The sequence below is a fragment of the Myotis daubentonii genome, chromosome 1, assembly GCF_963259705.1.
Source record: "Myotis daubentonii chromosome 1, mMyoDau2.1, whole genome shotgun sequence".
NCBI classification, from domain to species: Eukaryota; Metazoa; Chordata; class Mammalia; order Chiroptera; family Vespertilionidae; genus Myotis; species Myotis daubentonii.
In genome coordinates, this window is record NC_081840.1 from 60,024,941 (window position 1) to 60,043,166 (window position 18,226).

At 40.0% G+C, this 18,226-nt stretch overlaps 1 protein-coding gene across 2 annotated transcripts in view; it reads left to right on the plus strand.

The window, feature by feature from the left end:
- Window positions 1–18,226, plus strand: part of FBN1 (fibrillin 1) — a 236,939-nt gene that overhangs the window by 29,209 nt on the left and 189,504 nt on the right. For both annotated transcript variants that reach the window (XM_059702174.1, XM_059702182.1), the window contains 4 exons: window positions 1,761–1,843; window positions 4,052–4,150; window positions 12,558–12,653; window positions 14,524–14,619. In XM_059702174.1, the coding sequence (XP_059558157.1) occupies window positions 1,761–1,843; window positions 4,052–4,150; window positions 12,558–12,653; window positions 14,524–14,619 (374 nt within the window). The remainder of the gene's footprint in view (window positions 1–1,760; window positions 1,844–4,051; window positions 4,151–12,557; window positions 12,654–14,523; window positions 14,620–18,226) is intronic.

The following is an 18,226-nucleotide window of genomic DNA, read 5'->3' on the forward strand; positions in this document are numbered from 1 at the left end:
ATTATCCTAATGTATAGAGAAATAAACTAAGGACCAGAAGCCCTAAAGTCATATAATGTACATATGAAGTCTCTATTCAATCATTTTCTGTTTAGCCTTGGAGAAGCCCTGGCTCTTGGGTATGGATTTAGGGCCCTTAGCCTGGTCCCTCCATCTTTCTTTCTACTTCTCTTTCTGACCTTAGCATCAGCAAGCCTGAAGTATGCATTTTATCCTGCAGTGTTCCAGGTTCTCTTAGGCTGTCAAAGGTGTGCAGGACAGGACAAAGACCTTACCTGCATTCTCAATCCTGCATGTGGTCCAAGTAGTGACTTCAGAGGAAGATGCTCTGCATACATAGGGAGAATGTGTGAGTTCACACCAACCGGAAATACACTTTAGCTGTGCATTTGTTTTTAAAGGCTTATGCTTATGGGGCTACAGTATTCCAGAAAGCTTTGGAATAGCTCTTGGTTTGTGAAATTGATTGCAAAACATTTGACCTTCCTCATTAGTCCCTGAACTCGAGGAACTAGCATGAATGTTCAGGCCAAGTATCTGCAGCCATTGTGGAACTAGCTGGATCCTTACCCAGTTGCTCCTTAAAATTTTAAATGTGGATCATCTGGATTTTGAATGGAGGCTTTGCTCTAAGATGTGTGATGAGTTGTCTGTAAACAAGAAGCCCAGAGCGACGTTGACTTTATTTTCCTGTAACTGTGGGTATCAACTGTGTTTCCAAACTTTGGCTAAAGAAATATTTATGTGTTTCGGCTTTTATTTATTCTGAGTAATGTCAGGATTCACATTCCTGTAATTCTGGTGAAGGGAAGAATGCGGTCATTCTTCCTTTTTAGAGGTGAACTGGGCCATAGAAAAAAATGTACACAGCTTCAATGAATAGAAATTTAAAGACATACATGCAATATATTTTATGATGCCCTTTCTTAACTAGATTGGTAGGAAGTTTATTGTTTTTTTAAATATTTATTTAGAAATTTCATAGTGGTTTTTTTTAAAAAACATATTGTTATTGATTTCAGAGAGCAAGCGGAGGGAGAGGGATAGAAATATCAATGATGAGGGAGAATCATTGATTGGCTGCCTCCTGCACACCCCACACTGGGGATTGAGTTCACAACCCAGGCCCTGACCAGGAATCGAACCGTGACCTCCTGGTTCATAGGTCCATGCTCAACCACTGAGCCATGCCAGTTGGGCGGAAGTTTATTGTTTAAATTAGACCCCTCTATAGCTCTACAAACATTTATATTTGTGTATTGGGATAGAAGGCACTGTATTTTGCATCTCTGTGTTTTATTTCTTTGATGTACTATATGCGCAGGTGATATTAAGGGATATCCATATTGATATCAATATGTTAAAGTGTCTCAAACTAAAAAGCCAGCATTGAGTCCCATGAGTTTACTTTTCTCTGTCTGCAAAGATTCATCTTGTTCTTTAAAGAAGTTTTGTAATCCTTACCCGAGGATATGTTTTTAAATTGATGTTTTAGATAGAGAGGGAGAGAGAGAAACATTAATTGGTTGCCTCAGGTATACACCCCAACCAGGGATTGAACCTGAAACCTGGGTATGTGTGACAGGGAATTGAACCTGCAACCTTTTGGTGGATGGGATGTTGCTCCAACCAACTAAGCCACCTGGCCAGGGCCATCCTATTCTTATAACTCAGGAATTTTTTGCTTTTTTTGGTTATAGTTCTTTCTTTAAATTTTATGGGTTTCTTATCATTGAATTTTGCTTTTGTTTTTGTTTCAGACCCAATGTCTGTGGATCACGTTATAACGCTTACTGTTGCCCTGGATGGAAAACCTTACCTGGTGGAAATCAGTGTATCGTTCGTAAGTAAATAGATAATCTGTCATTCTTCATGTTCTTCCTTTGTGGTTTGGTTGACTGGTGATTTTTAATGTTTGGTCCTTTGTATCTGCATACCAGTAATATGTTGCAGTACCTTCCAGCTCTAAGATTTCCCTACTTTCTCTGAATCCAGATGGGAAATACACTAATGGGATCAGACCATTAATATCCTTTAACTCAGTGACTTCTTTTGGAGTATTTCTGAGATACAGGAATAGACCTTAGGGTACTGGGACACCCTGGTCAGTGTTGCATGTCATCACATATGCTGTGCCTGACTGCATAGATTGCATGATCACTTCGAAGGGATTGTGAAAGAAGGTCACCATTGCTGTTTTCCTTATTTTTAACTTCTTCGTTGGCCACCCACAAGCCTACCCAAACGTTGTATGCTGAGTTTGTGTGGTCAAGGCCACAGGCAGACCTTCCTGTTAGACAAAGGGGAAAGGAGGCAGATAGAGCATCAGATGAAGACCAGGGGAAATATTAGGGAAGAACTCAAGTGGTGCCAGAGATTCCTCTGGGATCTGTGCTTCTGTGGCAAACATCCAGGTTCTCAGAATAGCCCACAAATGTTGAGTGGTACACCACATGCCAGGCCAGATGTTATTTAATGGAGATATGAAAAATTAGTTATGGCATCTGTTCTCCATGAACTTTTACAGTCATCATACCTATGAAATAATTTTCAGTTTTCAGAAAATTTCATTAGTATAATGGGAGAATATACAGCTGAAAGGACACTAAGGAATCACTCAATCTATCTTCTCACTTGGCTAACAGTGGTATGTGGATAAGAATAGACTCTTTCAATAAATATTCACTTGGTGAGCTGAAAAAATTAATCCTTTCCCCCAATTCTCTTTTTTCCCAAAGTGATTTTAGGCAGAGAGAGAGAAGAAAGGAGAGAGAGAAAGAGAGAGGGAAGTAGGGGAAGGAAGAGAGGGAAGGAGGGAGAGAGAGATTCATTGTTCTGCTTATTTATGCATTCATTGCTTGATTCTTGTATGTGTCCTGCCGAGGAATTGAACCCGCAACCTTAGCATATTGAGATGATGTTCTAATCAACTGAATTACCAGGCCAGGGTCCTTTTCCCAATTTTTGATTCTGACCAAAAGCAACTTATTCATTTAACACATTGCCATGTATTTCAAAACCAAAGTTGAGTCAGTAAAACAGGGATGTAAATGATATTTGGAGTTTCCTAAATGAACTTAACAACAGAACCTTTTCCCTGGTATTCTGTAGAATCTCTGAGAAATGCTATCCAGATATTTAAAAATGTTTATAGGATGCTTTGACAGTTTTTTTCTTAGTAGTTTTTAGTCTCCATCCGTGGATGTTTTGATGTTTCAATGCATTTTCTATCAAGTGTATTGTATTTAGCCTTGCCATCTCATTTGCCTCTTGCAAGGCTGTGTAGGAGTTTGAGGAAAGGATCATGCCTATGAGTATTAAAAATAGTCACCAAGTCTTAGTTTGGTGATAAATAGAAATCATTTGCCATTTAGACTTACTGTTTTGGCTACTGGCAAAGCATTTGGTACCAGTAAGATATTAGTTTAAACAGCTTCCTGGCTGTGGAGGCAGGACTGTTGCAGTGGATTTCAGACGTCTGCTCTCAGACTGTGGACATGACTCACAATTGGATAGAAGGCAGGATCAGAGCTGCTCCATAGATCATATGTTCTCAATGAACAGGGTCTGATCTAGAGAAGGAGGCCCAGTGGGCCTCAGTATTTTTATAAAATTATTAAAGATTAAGCATTTATGATAAACTAGACTTCCAAGAATACTGTGGTAATTTTTGTATCATTAAATCTTAGTGTTGCTATAAAAACAGAATGCTTGTAGGTATTTAAGTATGTTTAGCTGCAGGATTTGTGTTTTTGTTTTCCCTTCATAGGATGTCTGGGCCCCTGGATAGACTGAGTGCTGTGGAATACGCCAAGAGAGGCTGAGAACCACTGACATGGATAAGGGAGTTACCAAATTTTATAGCCAGAGTTTATTTGGTCCAAATGATTTGTTTTGCAAATGAATAAACCCGAGGCCTAAGGTCCCATAAGTCACGATGACAGAGTTAGGGAGGAGCCGGAGATCCCAGGTTTCTCATTTGAGGCCTGGGTCCTTGTCAGTCAGTGTGAGCTGAAACCGTGTGCTAACCACCCTCTGGTTTTATTCACAGCCATCTGCCGGCATTCCTGTGGGGATGGATTTTGTTCTAGGCCGAATATGTGCACTTGCCCATCTGGTCAGATAGCTCCTTCCTGTGGCTCCAGATCCAGTGAGTATAACATGTTATTATATATAATATTATTTTATGTGGTTATGCCCTATTTTCTCCTAAATTTGCATTTGGCTTTTCTCTTGCCTGCAATACATTTTTTTCACGAGAACATCTGCCTTCTCCGTTTTGCCCAAAATACTTGGAATGACTTTGCTTAATCTGGCCTCCCATTTCCCTTCTTTACTCTTTATAGGGAAATTGCTATATGGGGCATAGTTACTATGAGTAATATAAAGATTATGACCTTCTTCTGTGTAGCCATTGCCTTATTTATCTTTGTGTCTCCAATGTAAACACCATAAAAGATGCTCAATGAAATGGTTGTTTAATGAACATTTTGGCTCAACCTAGGCATTCTTCCTTGTGGTACTGAAATATGAATCTGATTAAACACTTTTTAAAAATCTCAAGACCCCTGCCTTTGCAAGAAGAAAATGCAAGAAGCCATTATTGCAGTTTCTGGGGGTGATTTATCTTGAAGCACAAACATATTTTCCCTTTCAGAATTTTATCACTTTGTTCATTCTGTGAGCCAAACAAATATTTACAGTTCATTCCTCAGAACTTTGCTTGCTTGTTCTTTAAGTGTGGGGTCCTCAGCAGTGAATTAGGGGATGTGAGGGGGGGAGGGTTGGAAGGAGGTGAGTCATTATTGGTTGTTAACAAGTTGAAGTTCATGTTCCTCAACACCTTGACACTCCCCTTACAGTGTGTTCTGCTTTTGACAAGGTTTTAAGGGAATGTATTGTGAAATAAGTTCATTCTCTTTGGTTTACTGCAATTAGAGACTTCCGCAGAGTCAAGGTTCATCATCCACTCAGAGTTCTGACATTAAAGTGTGACTCGTATAAGCCAGTTAACAGGATAAGGCAACTAGTGCTTGGTAGTCGACCCTCTCGGTGCCCACTCACGTACCTTGGCTTTCATGGGTTGACTGTGCCTGAGACATCTGTAAAATTTTCCTGGCTAGGGAGCATGCCAGGTCTGCATGCAGGGCAAGATGGAAAGGCTGGGGGTGCGAATGGGGACAGTTAATGGCCCCAGAAGCAACTTTTAACCAATGACAGGAGAATGTTAGTGCCCTCGCCTCCTTGCCTCTCAGTTTGCATCACTATGAGGTGTATTCTGCACTGTCTCCTGGAGTTCCCCACTTGAACACAGTAGGAATAGGCTTGATAATGTACTTTATTAGCTTCCTTCTCTTCCTTGTCTCCCTTTCCCACTCTCTTATCAGTGTTTCCTGAAATTACTTCTAAAATAAAACAACTCACATTGAAATAATTGTCTCAGAATTTGTTTCTGATGGAAACCTAGAACTATACACAGACCGATTGGGATAGAATTCCCACCTTGAGCTGGGACTCATTTGCTTATTTCACTGAGTATAGATTATTCTTATTTTATCTCAGCTTGGTTTTGAATGTATGTCTTCCAAGCAACAGAAAGTTCATTTGCCATATCAAGGGCACCTGAGTGGGAGAAATAGAAAGAGGCAGAGAGGTCAGCTGGCAGCACAGGACCATGTTGGATGTCTCTAGCCTCATCAGGATGGCCCTCAGGCTGCTGCTGAGGAGTGAGAGCCTCAGGGTTGGGGAAACAATCCACATATCAAGCTGGGAATAGAACCATCTCTCAAATAGGTCCTTCAACCAACCAACAACACCGTACTCCTCTGGGGGAAGAAAATAAAGCCAGATGGCAAAACTGAGTAGCCAGCTGGAAAGGTCTTCAGTGATAGTGTGAGCTGCTAATGATTTCTGTCAAGTAATGACATCTCTGTCATGAGATATGGAGACAGCTGTTAATAAGACCAGAAGGGAAAACTGTGGTCCTAGTAGACCTCATGCTAGCAGTGAAGTGGGAGGAATGGTAGTCTTGTGCCTAGATTTAGGCTAGAGATTGAAGTTTAAGACTACTGGGTGATGTTCTCTAAAGAGGTTTGGGTTCATCTGTGGTGCTCGGACACTGGACAAAGTAGTTTGTGGATCAGAATAGTGTGAGGAGGAGAATTTGGATCATATGAATCTTTGAGGCATTTGGAGCCTTTAATATTGTTGGTTTGGACTTTATATGAACTAATATTTTCTAAATAGCTTGAAAAATTAAAGAGGGCAGAATGTTTTTCATTAAGGTAACTGGGGATGATCAGAACCCCTTTCTGATCTTTTGAAGTGGTGTTCTAGGGAAGAGCTATACCTTCCTGTAGAACTTCCTGGCCACGGTGTGGTAGACAATAAATGTGGATGGATCACTTTGCTAACTCTCTTGCTAGTAGAGGATAACCCAGCTCAGTGAAATGTTTGCACTCACTACTTGTGATTCTATGAAAACGGGGTAAATTTAAATAATCTCACCAATTTTTCCTATTAGAAGTTTTATGCTTGGTTTGTGACAGGTGTCAAAGAGGTGTAGGCGAGTTGTAGGACCTCTGAGGCCTTTGTTTTCTCACTGGAAAATTAAAAGAATGAAAGGAAGGCAGTTCTTCTAGGTTGTTTTTGATTTGCGTGTCCTGTGAATCTGAAAATTGGAAATGACTCCTTAGTGGTCTGAATGAGAAACTACATTTCCAGAAGGTCCAAAGTGTCAGTCCACAATTCCTTTAGATACTAAGGACATGGCTTCCCTTAATCTACAGGGAGTCTTCCCACCAGTCATTGAGGCATCAGGGTAAAAAGAGAAGGTTGGCTAGGCAAGGTTACAACAATGGATTTTTTAGACTTTAATTCCAGCTCTCTTAGGACCCTTCTCTACTCTACGAGTCTCTGAGGCTAGATGGATTCTGAGTAATCCTAATTCTCACAAAGATCTGTCACGGTTGACTGATCCATGAATTTGTCCATCGAATTACTTTTATACTTTTGTCAAAAATTAGTTGACCATATTTATGTAGGTCTATGTAGGTCTGGGTTCACTGTTTTATTTAATTGATCCACTGTCCCTTCTCTAATACCATACAGTCTTAATTACCATAGCCTTATGATGTCTTGAAAATTGAGTAGATGAATTCTTTTCACTTTTTTCTTCTTTTTAAACTTTATTTTAGCTATTCCAGTTCCTTTGCCATTTCATATATATTTTAGATTAATCCTGTCTGTATCTACAAAAAATATTTCTAAGATTTGATAGGAATTGTATTAAGCCTATATGTCGGTTTGGGAAGTATTGGCATCTTTATACTTCGTTAAATTTTATCATTTTCAATTCACTTCAGATTCAGTGAGAATTTGGTGTGCTTGTACTCCCAAAAGGAATCCAACCTCTAAGGATATAAGAAGGAAAAGGCCCGGGCAACAATTCCAGAGCAGCATGTTATCGGGTCTGAGTGAATGTGGTGCAACCACATAGTGAAACTGCAATGACTCCTCAAGCACGGGAAGGTGCTGTAGCTAGTCTGGAAAAAGTGACCCTTTGAACAGTTTTTCAGGGAAGTGTGGGATTTATATGATCAGGGAGGAAAGGAGTGGGTAGAATCTACTTAGACTGGTCCATAGACACAATTCAGTTCTTTGCTTTCTAGTCTATCCTCTATGGAAGTGCCCTTATCATTGTTTTCATATAACTTGCCTTTCTCTGGCCCTTTTCCAGCTCTGCTAGGTTGTGTGTTTTGTTTTGTTAATACTCACTTTAGGGTATTTTTTCCATTGCTTTTCAGAGAGAATGGAAAGGAGGGAGGGAGGGGGAGATAGATGGAGTAGAGAGAGAGAAACATTGAAGTGAGAGAGACACATTGATTGGTTGCCTCCTGCATGTACCCGGACTGGGGCTGGGGATCAAATTTGTAACCCAGGCACATGTCCTTAGCCAGGAGTCAAACCTTCCACCCTTTGGTGAGTGGGCTGGCGGTCTAACCTCTGAGCAACACAGCCAGGGAGAGTTTGTTGGTTTATTGGTTTGTTTTTTTAGATATTTTAGTGAAGTTACTCTTCTGAGTAGTGTGTCTTTAGGCAGCACGGGATATTTATGCACTTAAGGAAAATGTTATTGCTGTTATCTCTTCCTGTGAAAATCTTTTTTGCCCTTCAATGATTCTGGTTGCCCTTATGGACTGTTGTCTCAGGCAGAGAGTCAAGAAGTCCGTCCAATTGTTTGATTTGTCTGTCTTGTGCCTTTCCTAGTTCCTAAATTAAAATCACCTGCTTGCCCATACACATACTTATTTGCAAATTGCTCCCAGTGTTCTGTCTGCCCCTGTGCCTGCCAAGATAATGGCAGGTTTTGGAATCATTTCCAACCTAATGCATCCCAAAGAAAATCGTTACCTGGGTATTTAGACCTTAGTGCCAGCCCGGCATATCCTGTTCCAGTAGTGTGCTCACATTGTTCTCTTTTGATTGGTTATTTTAAGAATTAATTTGTACTGGACATGATCTAAAGAAAGTTTCTTCTACTCCTCCTGATGCCTGTCAAATGGAAGGCATTCAATAAGTGTGGGATGACTGAAATCTGGAGCCAACATGAAACTCATTGGGATGCTACATGGATACAGGTTAATTCCATCTTCAAGGGGAAATCCTCACTGGGCCTCATGAACCTCAGGTGGCAGCCTGCACACCAACACTTGGTACTTAGAGCATCTGATAAATTTAGAGCATCTTAATGGTTTTAAGTAGAGCTATTATTTTTCAGTTGCCATTTGTAGAGACACAGAACTTGGTCTCCAAATTGCCAGACATCTGGAATTCTTGTTCACATCAGAGTAAATTTAGAATATGCATCAATGGCAGAACTCAATAAAAAATACAACCAATTGGTGTGCATATACTCCCTAAACTGTTCCTGTTGTGCAGTGAGGTCCTGGGTGCCTGCTTTCCCCTCGAGAACTGAGACGCACATAGAATGCAGTTTCTGCCCTGTCCCGTTTGGCTCAGTGGGTAGAGCGTCGACCTGTGGACTGAGGGGTTCCAGGTTCAGTTCTGGTCAAAGGCACATGCCTGGGTTGCGGGCTTGGTCCCCGGTGGGGAGCGTGCAGGGGGAGGCCGATCAATGATTCTCTCTCATCATTGATGTTTCTATCTCTCTTTCCCTCTTCCTTCCTCTCTGAAATTAATAAAAATATATTTAAAAGAGAATGCAGTTTCTCTGGTGAACATATTTGTGGCAAAGCAGGTGTGATTAAGATCTACTCTCTGTTGATGAGCTTGCCCCCCTGGGAGCCATGGCTCATTGGTATATTTGGACCATTGGACTCACCATACTTTAGTGTTTCACAAGTCTGACCAAGTTCTTTTATAATTTAAAGGAGAAAGAATATTTCATGCTGGAAAAAGTTCACTTGAAAGACAGGGCAGAAAATATATAAAAGCATATGAGAGAGGTTTTTTATTATATTTGTTATATTTAAATATAAACTTCTCATTCTTCTTCAAAAGAAGAATTAATTCTAGTTTCTAATTTGAACAAATAATGTAAAGTCACTATTTAATCTGCTGTTAGCCTTTTTATCTCAAAGTAGCTAAATGGCTTTGCTGCTCATGTGGGAATGGAAATTAGCTTTTGGCATGAGCCACTTTAATTGAAATCAGTTTGTGGGTTGAGTTCCTCTGCTGCTTGACAGATGACATCATTTCCTGTGCCTTTCCCAGTCCTCGCTGTTTTGCTAAGATAGGATGGAGCTAAGTTTAACTTCAAATTTTAAAGCAACTATACACCTTTTCCTGACCTACTTAGAATACTATCCAAATTTTTCACCGAATCATTTCCTCTGTGTACTTGCAGATAGTTTTTTTAGTTAAAAGCATTTTGGCTGAGACGTTTTAATGGAAATATAGGAGCCTAAAATAACAGTTTGTTTTAATCAGTTTCCTGGGTTGCTTGACTTCTATAATGATTCTTCAACAAAGGAGTTATTTCTGCTTTTACACACGGGGAAATAAAGATAAAAATATTTTTAACAGCAAAGTACTCGGGGCTATATAAGTGCTTGGGACACAATGGGCAAATTCCCAGTCTCAGCTTTTTAGCATGGCTCTTGATATCATTATCAGGTAGCACGATTTACGTAAATAGGTGTTAATTTAGTAAAGTTTTTTTTTTTAAATATATGTTTTTATTTATTTCAGAGAAGAAGGGACAGGGAGAGGGAGATAGAAACATCAATGAGAGAGAATCATTGATTGGCTGCCTGTACATGTCCCCTACTGGGGATTGAGCCCGCAACCCGGGCATGTGCCCTGCCTGGGAATCAAACTGTGGCCTCCTATTTCATAGGTTAATGCTCAACCACTGAACCACACTGGCTGGGCAGTTTTAATAAAGTTTTTACAGCATCTATAAATAGGCTAGGGCTACTCTGAGCACTTACGGGGGGCGTATAATTAATGATCATGATGCTTCCCACTTTCAAGAAGCTCTCAGATAAATGGGCTGAGGATGGGAGAAATAATTTAAAAAATAGGTTTGGTGACATAATATACATTTCAAAAGACAAGAATAAGGTACTCTGGAGTCAGAGGGAAAGAAGGGGAGGGAGGAGAGAATATAAATGAGGAAATGTCATAGGAGAAAAGAGATGTTTGCAGTGGGTATTGGAGATAGGTGGGATTTCAGATTTTGTGAGAACTGTGTATGCTTTCTGTTTGGGGGTGGAAAGTTAGGCTCAAGAGACAAATAGACAGGTTAGAGAGGAGAGTCCACGAAGAGACCAGTGCAAACAAAGTGCCTGGCATTTTGTCCGGTATATAGTAGGCACTCGGAAATATTTGTTGAGTGAATGAATGACTGATACGGAGATCGGGGACTGAGTCATAGGACATATTAGGAGTTTGCAAAGGAGCCTGAAAGGCGCATGGGGCCTTCCTGAGGAGGGCTTTGATGCTGAGAGATGGAGGTTGTTCTTCATACAGTAGAGAGAGTGAGCCTTTGATGGTGTTTCGGTCAGTGTGTGACATGTTCTTGCAAAGGTGCATCACTTTCAATGTGACTTCACTCTTTGGTGCTCTGTGAGGGCATAGCAAGTGTTGAGTTCTGGCCCCTTCCTTTCCCCGTTGTCATGCTGAGATTTGTGTAGCTCCTGATGAAATGGTCCTTTCTCCTGGAGTCAGCAGCTGTGTTTTGATCCTCACAAGGCTGCTGGAGTCTTCTTTCTGCTCCTGGGAGATTTGGCTTCCATGCTCCAGGAAGACTGAGCAGAAGAAGGAGCATAGCCCCTGATGTCTGCTCTTGCACAGAAGAAGGATTCTCTTCTTCCCCACCCCCCTTGTTAAAATTCTTTAATGTAATGATTTTTTAATTTTTTCTTTATTGATTAAGCTATTACATATGTGTCCTTATCTCCCCTTGCTCCCCCAACCCCCCACTCATTCCTTCACCCCCTTGGTGTCTGTATCCATTGGTTATGCTTATATGCATGCATATAAGTCCTTTGGTTGATCTCTCCCCCTTACCCCCACCCTCCCCTACCTTCCCTCTGAGGTTTATCGATGTAAAACTGTTGAGCCTTTTTCTCTAGAAATTTACCCCCACCACTTTGAGGACAGGGCAGAGTAAGGCAGACTTCCCATGCCTGGCCTGGCCTCCTTGTATAGGGATGTGTCACCGAGGATTGATGATGGATTCAAGCAAGCCTTAGTCTTTTCCAAGTAGAGTAGTTACTGTTTCTGGAGGCCTAAGGAACAGCCTTGGATTTTGAAAGAGTTCTTAGCATGCTCGCATGATTGCAATAGAGACAGCCTAAACTCTAGAGAAACGAGAGCCCACGACTTGCCATCATGCTCATAGGCGTCTTTTACTCCAGCTTTCTCTCAGGTCTGCTTGCCTGCCTGCGGTCTTTCTGCCCTGGGCCCTGAAGCCCCCACTCCTGTAGGTGACAATGTGATGAAGAATGAATTTCAAACACTGCAGGTCTTATTTGGTTTAAGGTTACAGTTGAAGCAAGCAGCTCTTTCTGAGCCGAGTCCAGCAGGCCTTCATTATCAGGATTCTTGTGACTCAATGCTGTTGTAGGGTTTTCCCCTTCTTTCTTGTTGTCGCCAAAACTTCTTTTAACAAAGTTCCTTGGACTTTCTCACTCTGACTGTTTTCCTGGGCACCTAGCTGGAATTCTAAATCTTTTAAAATAAAAATTATTGCCGTGGTAATCTTGCCTCATATGGTTACTCAAAACACTACTTTCTTGGTACAAATTACAGAAGTGATATTGAGCGGTAAGTTCTGCTAAATTAGGGAAGTCATTTAGCATGATTAAATATCAAAGAAACAATTACATTGCACTGTAAATTACTTTATACATACAAACAATAACATGTTTATCATTGCCAATTAGGTTACTTCTGAATAAATATATGAATCTTGATAAATAATTTTATTTTCTCTTTAAATCACTGCAAATCAACTTCTGTGAACTGTTGCAATCTATGTACTTAGATTGTTAAACTAAAGCATTCTTCTTTTCTTTTTCCTTTTCAAGTCCAACACTGTAATATTCGCTGTATGAATGGAGGTAGCTGCAGCGATGATCACTGTATATGCCAGAAAGGATACATAGGGACTCACTGTGGACAACGTAAGTAAACCATAGCTGTAAGTATTCTAGATGTTAATCCATGTAGATAGACATGTAGGCAGATATATAGGCCAAAAGAATACAGAGATAAGCACCAATGGATTTTCTTTGATTACCTGGGACATGACATTTTCATAGACGTCCAGTGGCTTATTGGTGAACAGGTCATTTACCCAGCACACTAAGCACCAAATTTCTAATAGGAACCTTGGGAATGGATAGTTTGATTCCTTTTCCTCTCATTTGTCTTCACCAGCCCACTTTTCCTTATCCCTTCGGTTTACAGTCACCACCACAGGTGCAGAATTGTTATTCATTCCAGCTGTATACCTTCCATTTGATCACTGACCCTGTCCACCTGAATTTTCAAGAAGCATTTCAAATAAAGAAATCAATCTCATATTTCTCCTCAAATGTGTCCTTTATCTTGATCAATGGTATTTGCATCTCTCTAATTTCCTAGTCTAGATTCTGCTACTCTAATAGGTATCACATGGTGTTCAGTTTGTTGGTTCATTCACGAACAGTTCATTGTGTGTTTGCTCCTTTATTAGTCCTTGTGCTTTTCAGAAGAAAAAATTCCTTTTCAAAAACTTGTGTTTTTTTTATTACACCGAGATAAAGATATATATCCTGCAAAAATTTGGAACAGTTCAAAAATGTAAAAAATAAAATTATCCATAACCCATCATTTCAGATATCCCTTAGTCTTTTAATGCATATTTGGTACATGAGATCTTATCCTATGCATACTTTTTCATACTACTTTTCCCCTAAATATTTTATTAGAAGTATATTCCATGTTATTAAACATTTAAAAATACATTTAATGGCTGAATTTCATTACATAGATGAATTACATGGATGAATTCTTAAGGATGAGCTTTTATTCATGTTGTTTCCAATTGGCGAGAGAAAAGGGGGACAGCCTCCCCAGTGTGGGACACCCTTCAGCTGAGTCTTGAGGGTCAGCTAGGAGTTCAGTTGTCAGATGATGGGAGATGGGCCTTCTAGGCAGATGGCCAGCATGGGCCACAGTACTGGAGCATGACAGAGCATGGGCTGTTGAACATGGCGGGTGCTTTGGTGTTGCTAGAGCTTATGTGCTAAGGGGAGTTATGGGAATGGAGATATTGCATGGAATGGAAGTCATGGGCCAGGTTTTGAGGATCTTTATGCATACCATGTTTTTGCCCAAAGTAGAGCCAGGAAGGGGAGTGAGATAACAATGAACAACCAGAACATCATTCATCTGTTGAGTGACTTACTCTGTGCTAGGCACATTTCAGATTTTGCATGTGTTAACTCATTTACTAACAATAGCCCTGGCTTCCTTTGAATTTCAAGTACAGCAGTGATTAGACATTTATGTAACCTATGAAGTGATTCCCCCGGTAAGTCTAGTACCCATCTGATACCATACCTACTTACTACAAGGTTATTCGTTGTGTTCCCTCTGTGGTACTTTACATCCCCATGGCTGTTTTTATAATTGGCGATTTGTATGTCTTAATCCCTTCCCCCTTTTAACCCACCCCCTAAATCCCCCTCCCTTCTGGCAACTCTCAAAATGTTCTGTGTATCTTTGAGTTCAGTGATGCCTTTTATAAAGCACCATTTTAGATGCAGAACTGAAAGCATTGCCCCTATGCTTCCTGGAATGAAACTGCCAGAGTTAACACAGGTACAAACTCACCTACCCAGGCAGTTTTATCTAAGAGTTGACAGAGGGACATGGTGGAGCTAGAACTGTAGAGTAACACATACCACAGTGATTATTTAGATTTTTTTTATTGTTGTCCTTTCAGGGGACAGAAATTATTTCATTAGCATTAGAAGACCTCTCAGCTCCTCTCTCCTTGTTTTCCAGCTGTCTGTGAAAGTGGCTGTCTCAACGGAGGCAGGTGTGTGGCCCCAAACCGATGTGCGTGCACTTACGGCTTTACTGGACCCCAGTGTGAAAGAGGTAATTTGTAAAAAATGAATTGGTATACAGATGTTCTGGTGGCTATGGCTGTTATTGATTTAAATACACATTGGATTTGTGCTGCTGCTTCATGACGTTGGCTCAATGTTGGGGGGCTTTCCAAATTGTCACTGGGAAGGATCCTAGGATGATAAGACAGTGGTTCTAAATCTGTTTATGTCATTCAGTTATTCTTTCCAATGGAGTCAGGACTCCAGAGTGAGCATAAGTTCCAGTTGGCATCAAGGTAGAAGAAGGAGAATTTCCCACATTGAGCTCATTATTATCCTAGTAAAGTAGAAAAATGGTTCTGAACAGAACATCTGTATAGAAAGGGGAAAATTTAGGACGAAGAAAAACACACCTAAAGATCTATTAGGACCTGTTGGAGGCTGTAGTGGCACAGATGCTCAACATTCAGAATCCACTGTAGAAATATCGCGCATCTGCCACGGCAGTGTGCGGCTTTCCAGCACTCTGCACCTGCTGAAGGGTGTCACCATCCTCACTTTTGCATCTGAGAAGGTTGCTTACATAATTATAAGCTTTAATTTGAATGTGAATGTTCTGTGTTCAAGCCTAATGCTTACTCCTGCTCCTAATAAAAACAAATGTTTTACCTACAAATGCAGCTGTGTGGAGATGTGTAATGTGCTTGAGTCTCCTTCCCATCCTCGGAACTATGGTATTTTTGATCATTTTGTCTCCACATTCATAGCCATTTTCTTATCGTTCCCAGTTTTATAGCGAAGGTTTAGACCAGAGGTGGGGAACATGTGGGTCATATAAGGCCCGAGAAATCATTTGGTCTGGCCCTGCCAAGGCATTAGGGGTGAGTTAATTAAATGTTAGACCAAATGCAGCAGGCTAATTTTTAAGTTGATAATTCTGTATGGCCCACAAATGATGTTATAAATATCCAAATGGCCCTTGGTGGAAAAAGGTTCCCCATTTCTGGTTTAGAGGGTTTATTTCATACAAAACTACAAAAATACTGTACTCATGAAAAGTATTCATTGAAAAATACTCATAAACTTTTTAAACTGCATCATCACTTGTATCCAATGTTGTGAAAGATCTTTTTATTCGAAGATGGAAAGTAAAGATTCAGTAGTAGATATTGAATATATGTTATTTTAATACAAAGAGCAGAGAGTGGTATGTGAGAAATTGTTCTCTGTTTCTATTTTTACAAGTTTATTTAAATTGAGTTATTTGTTGATAAAGCAACAATACATATTTTAGCAAGTAACTCTAGGTCAATTACTATGATTGCTGATAAATAACATTGTATCTCTATTTATAAACCATTGTGTGGTATTGATGTGTGATGGATGCATCGTGGCCTCTTGGCCTTTATGTTGCATTTGGTACCATGTTGGAAGCCCTTCTTAAAACCGTTTCTTTTTACAACTTGCACAGATTATTTTTATTGATTTGGAGCTAATATTTGTCTAATGGTATCCAGAGTAATAAAGATAAATATTTTGATTAGGTAGTATCACTATAGCCTCATTATTTACTCAATGAAGATGTTGTAGGATTTAAATTGTTGAGATTAAAATTGTTAATGTGTAAATTGAGAAAGTGGTATGTGAAAATAATTCTGCAATGGTAATACTAGGTTCAATTTGTTTTAGAAAAAAATCACTAATATAATGAAATTGTAGGCTATTTTACATCTAAGAAAGTGATTAATAATTTGCAGCAAAGGATATTGATGCCCATAGTTCTGGTATTGATAATAACCCAATCTAAAATAAAGAGGATGTGGTGTTTAACCATCCCATAGTTATGTCTTTAAAGACTTGATTTTCTACCAAGATTAAGGAATGAAATGAAAGGGTTACGTTACTAAACTACTAATTAAAACTGGCATATTACTCAGGGGTTTCTCCAACTTTTAGAGAGCATTTCGGTCACCTCCCCTGAAATTTGCACTGAGGTGTGGGGTCTTTGCAGTATCGAAATAAAATTAGTCCCTAAATGGCAAATTTTCAGGCATTTGCAGTAGTTGAGATGAGGGGATAGAAGGTGGGCTCTCTTTAATCATTACTTTTGCCTGCTCCACTCCTGAATGCGCAGCCCCAGACCTTCAACGGGAGAGGTGATACATGGGTATAATTTCCTTCAGTGCACAGGAGAGGGGAGTCTTTTGGATTCGAGAATTGTATTTCCCTTAATAGAATTTTCACTGTTTTCTGCTCATGGGAAACTCATCTGCTTCCCTCTTTACAAAAATTAGAGGCAATATATCCTTTTACTCAAATGTACATTTGTGATTTCAGGAATCATTACCAAATATGTAGGACAGAGTCAGGACAAATACATCTGGAAGTGTAGGGAAGTGTCTGTGTGACTTCTGTGTTGGATAGTGTCCTGATTACCTCATTTATTACCTAGGCTAGTTTAAACTGCCTTAGGCTAGTTGTATTATGTTTTAATTGGGATGTGACTTTTTATTTTTAAAAATGAACTTTCAGGAAGGCTTTACTAATCCCCTCTCTTCCTTCCCGGAGGCTGGGGCTGGTGCTCCTTCCGCATCCTTCCTTAGCTCTCTCTCCATGCCTCTCGTCGGGACATCACCATGGTACCCAAGTGGGTTTCCCTGTCCACTTCCCCACTAGAGAGTAAGCTCTTCAGCAGCAACTATGGCTTCATCTTTTTAATTCCTACTGATGCATGGCACACGGCCAATACATGTTGAACAGGACTTATTTTAAAGCACGAGGAAACCTGGAGATATGATTATCAGACCCGAATAAGTATCTCCTGGAAGTAATTGTTGTTTGCTCACTGGGACAGTTCTGGATATTTTTCATTGGGTTTATTGTAAGCACAGTTTACACTGTTGATGCCTAATTGAATTCAGCCCCATCTTTCACAAGTGTGATATTTTTAGGGTCACAAGACTGTTATTTTTCAATTGACAAGGATGCAGAAAAGGAAGGTGTGTTTTGGTCCAAAGCAAGTGGCAATACACAAACTAACAAACAAATAAACAACTTCCTGTCCTGATGTAATGCACATGAAAGGAACACTTAATATGTCAGTAACAAGTCCTTCTTAGAATAAGCAGCTTTGTCCCTGGGAAATCTTGGAACTTTTATGTACCTCTAAGTGCCTTAGGGAGCCGATACAAGTGTGGAGTACCCTTTGGGAATGACTTGGGAAGGATTTGGCTCACTTTAAGCCAATAAGTGAATCTTCATTCACGGACATAGTGGTTTGGTCTGTGATGGAGAGGAGCAGTAGATGCACGTTTGAATTATGAATCATAACAATTCACTCAGCAAATGCAATCAGATTATAAAGTAAATTTGTCTTACTTGCAGCTTTTAGCCAGTAAAATAAATATGTTTTTTAAAACATTTCTTGGCTAGTCAGCCTCGTTGGGCTGGTAACAATGACACTAATTCCTATCACTGCACTAGAGGAAGAAAAGTAAAGGCCTGTGACTTGTTTGGCTTGCAATGTTTACTTTTCTGAATGCGAATGCCTTTAGTTACATTCTTCGGTTTACCACAACCTCCACCACTCCCTATTATCATCCTGCCCACTTGATTTATTTAGCTTGCTTCTTAGCCCTTGTGAGCACTTGCATTTC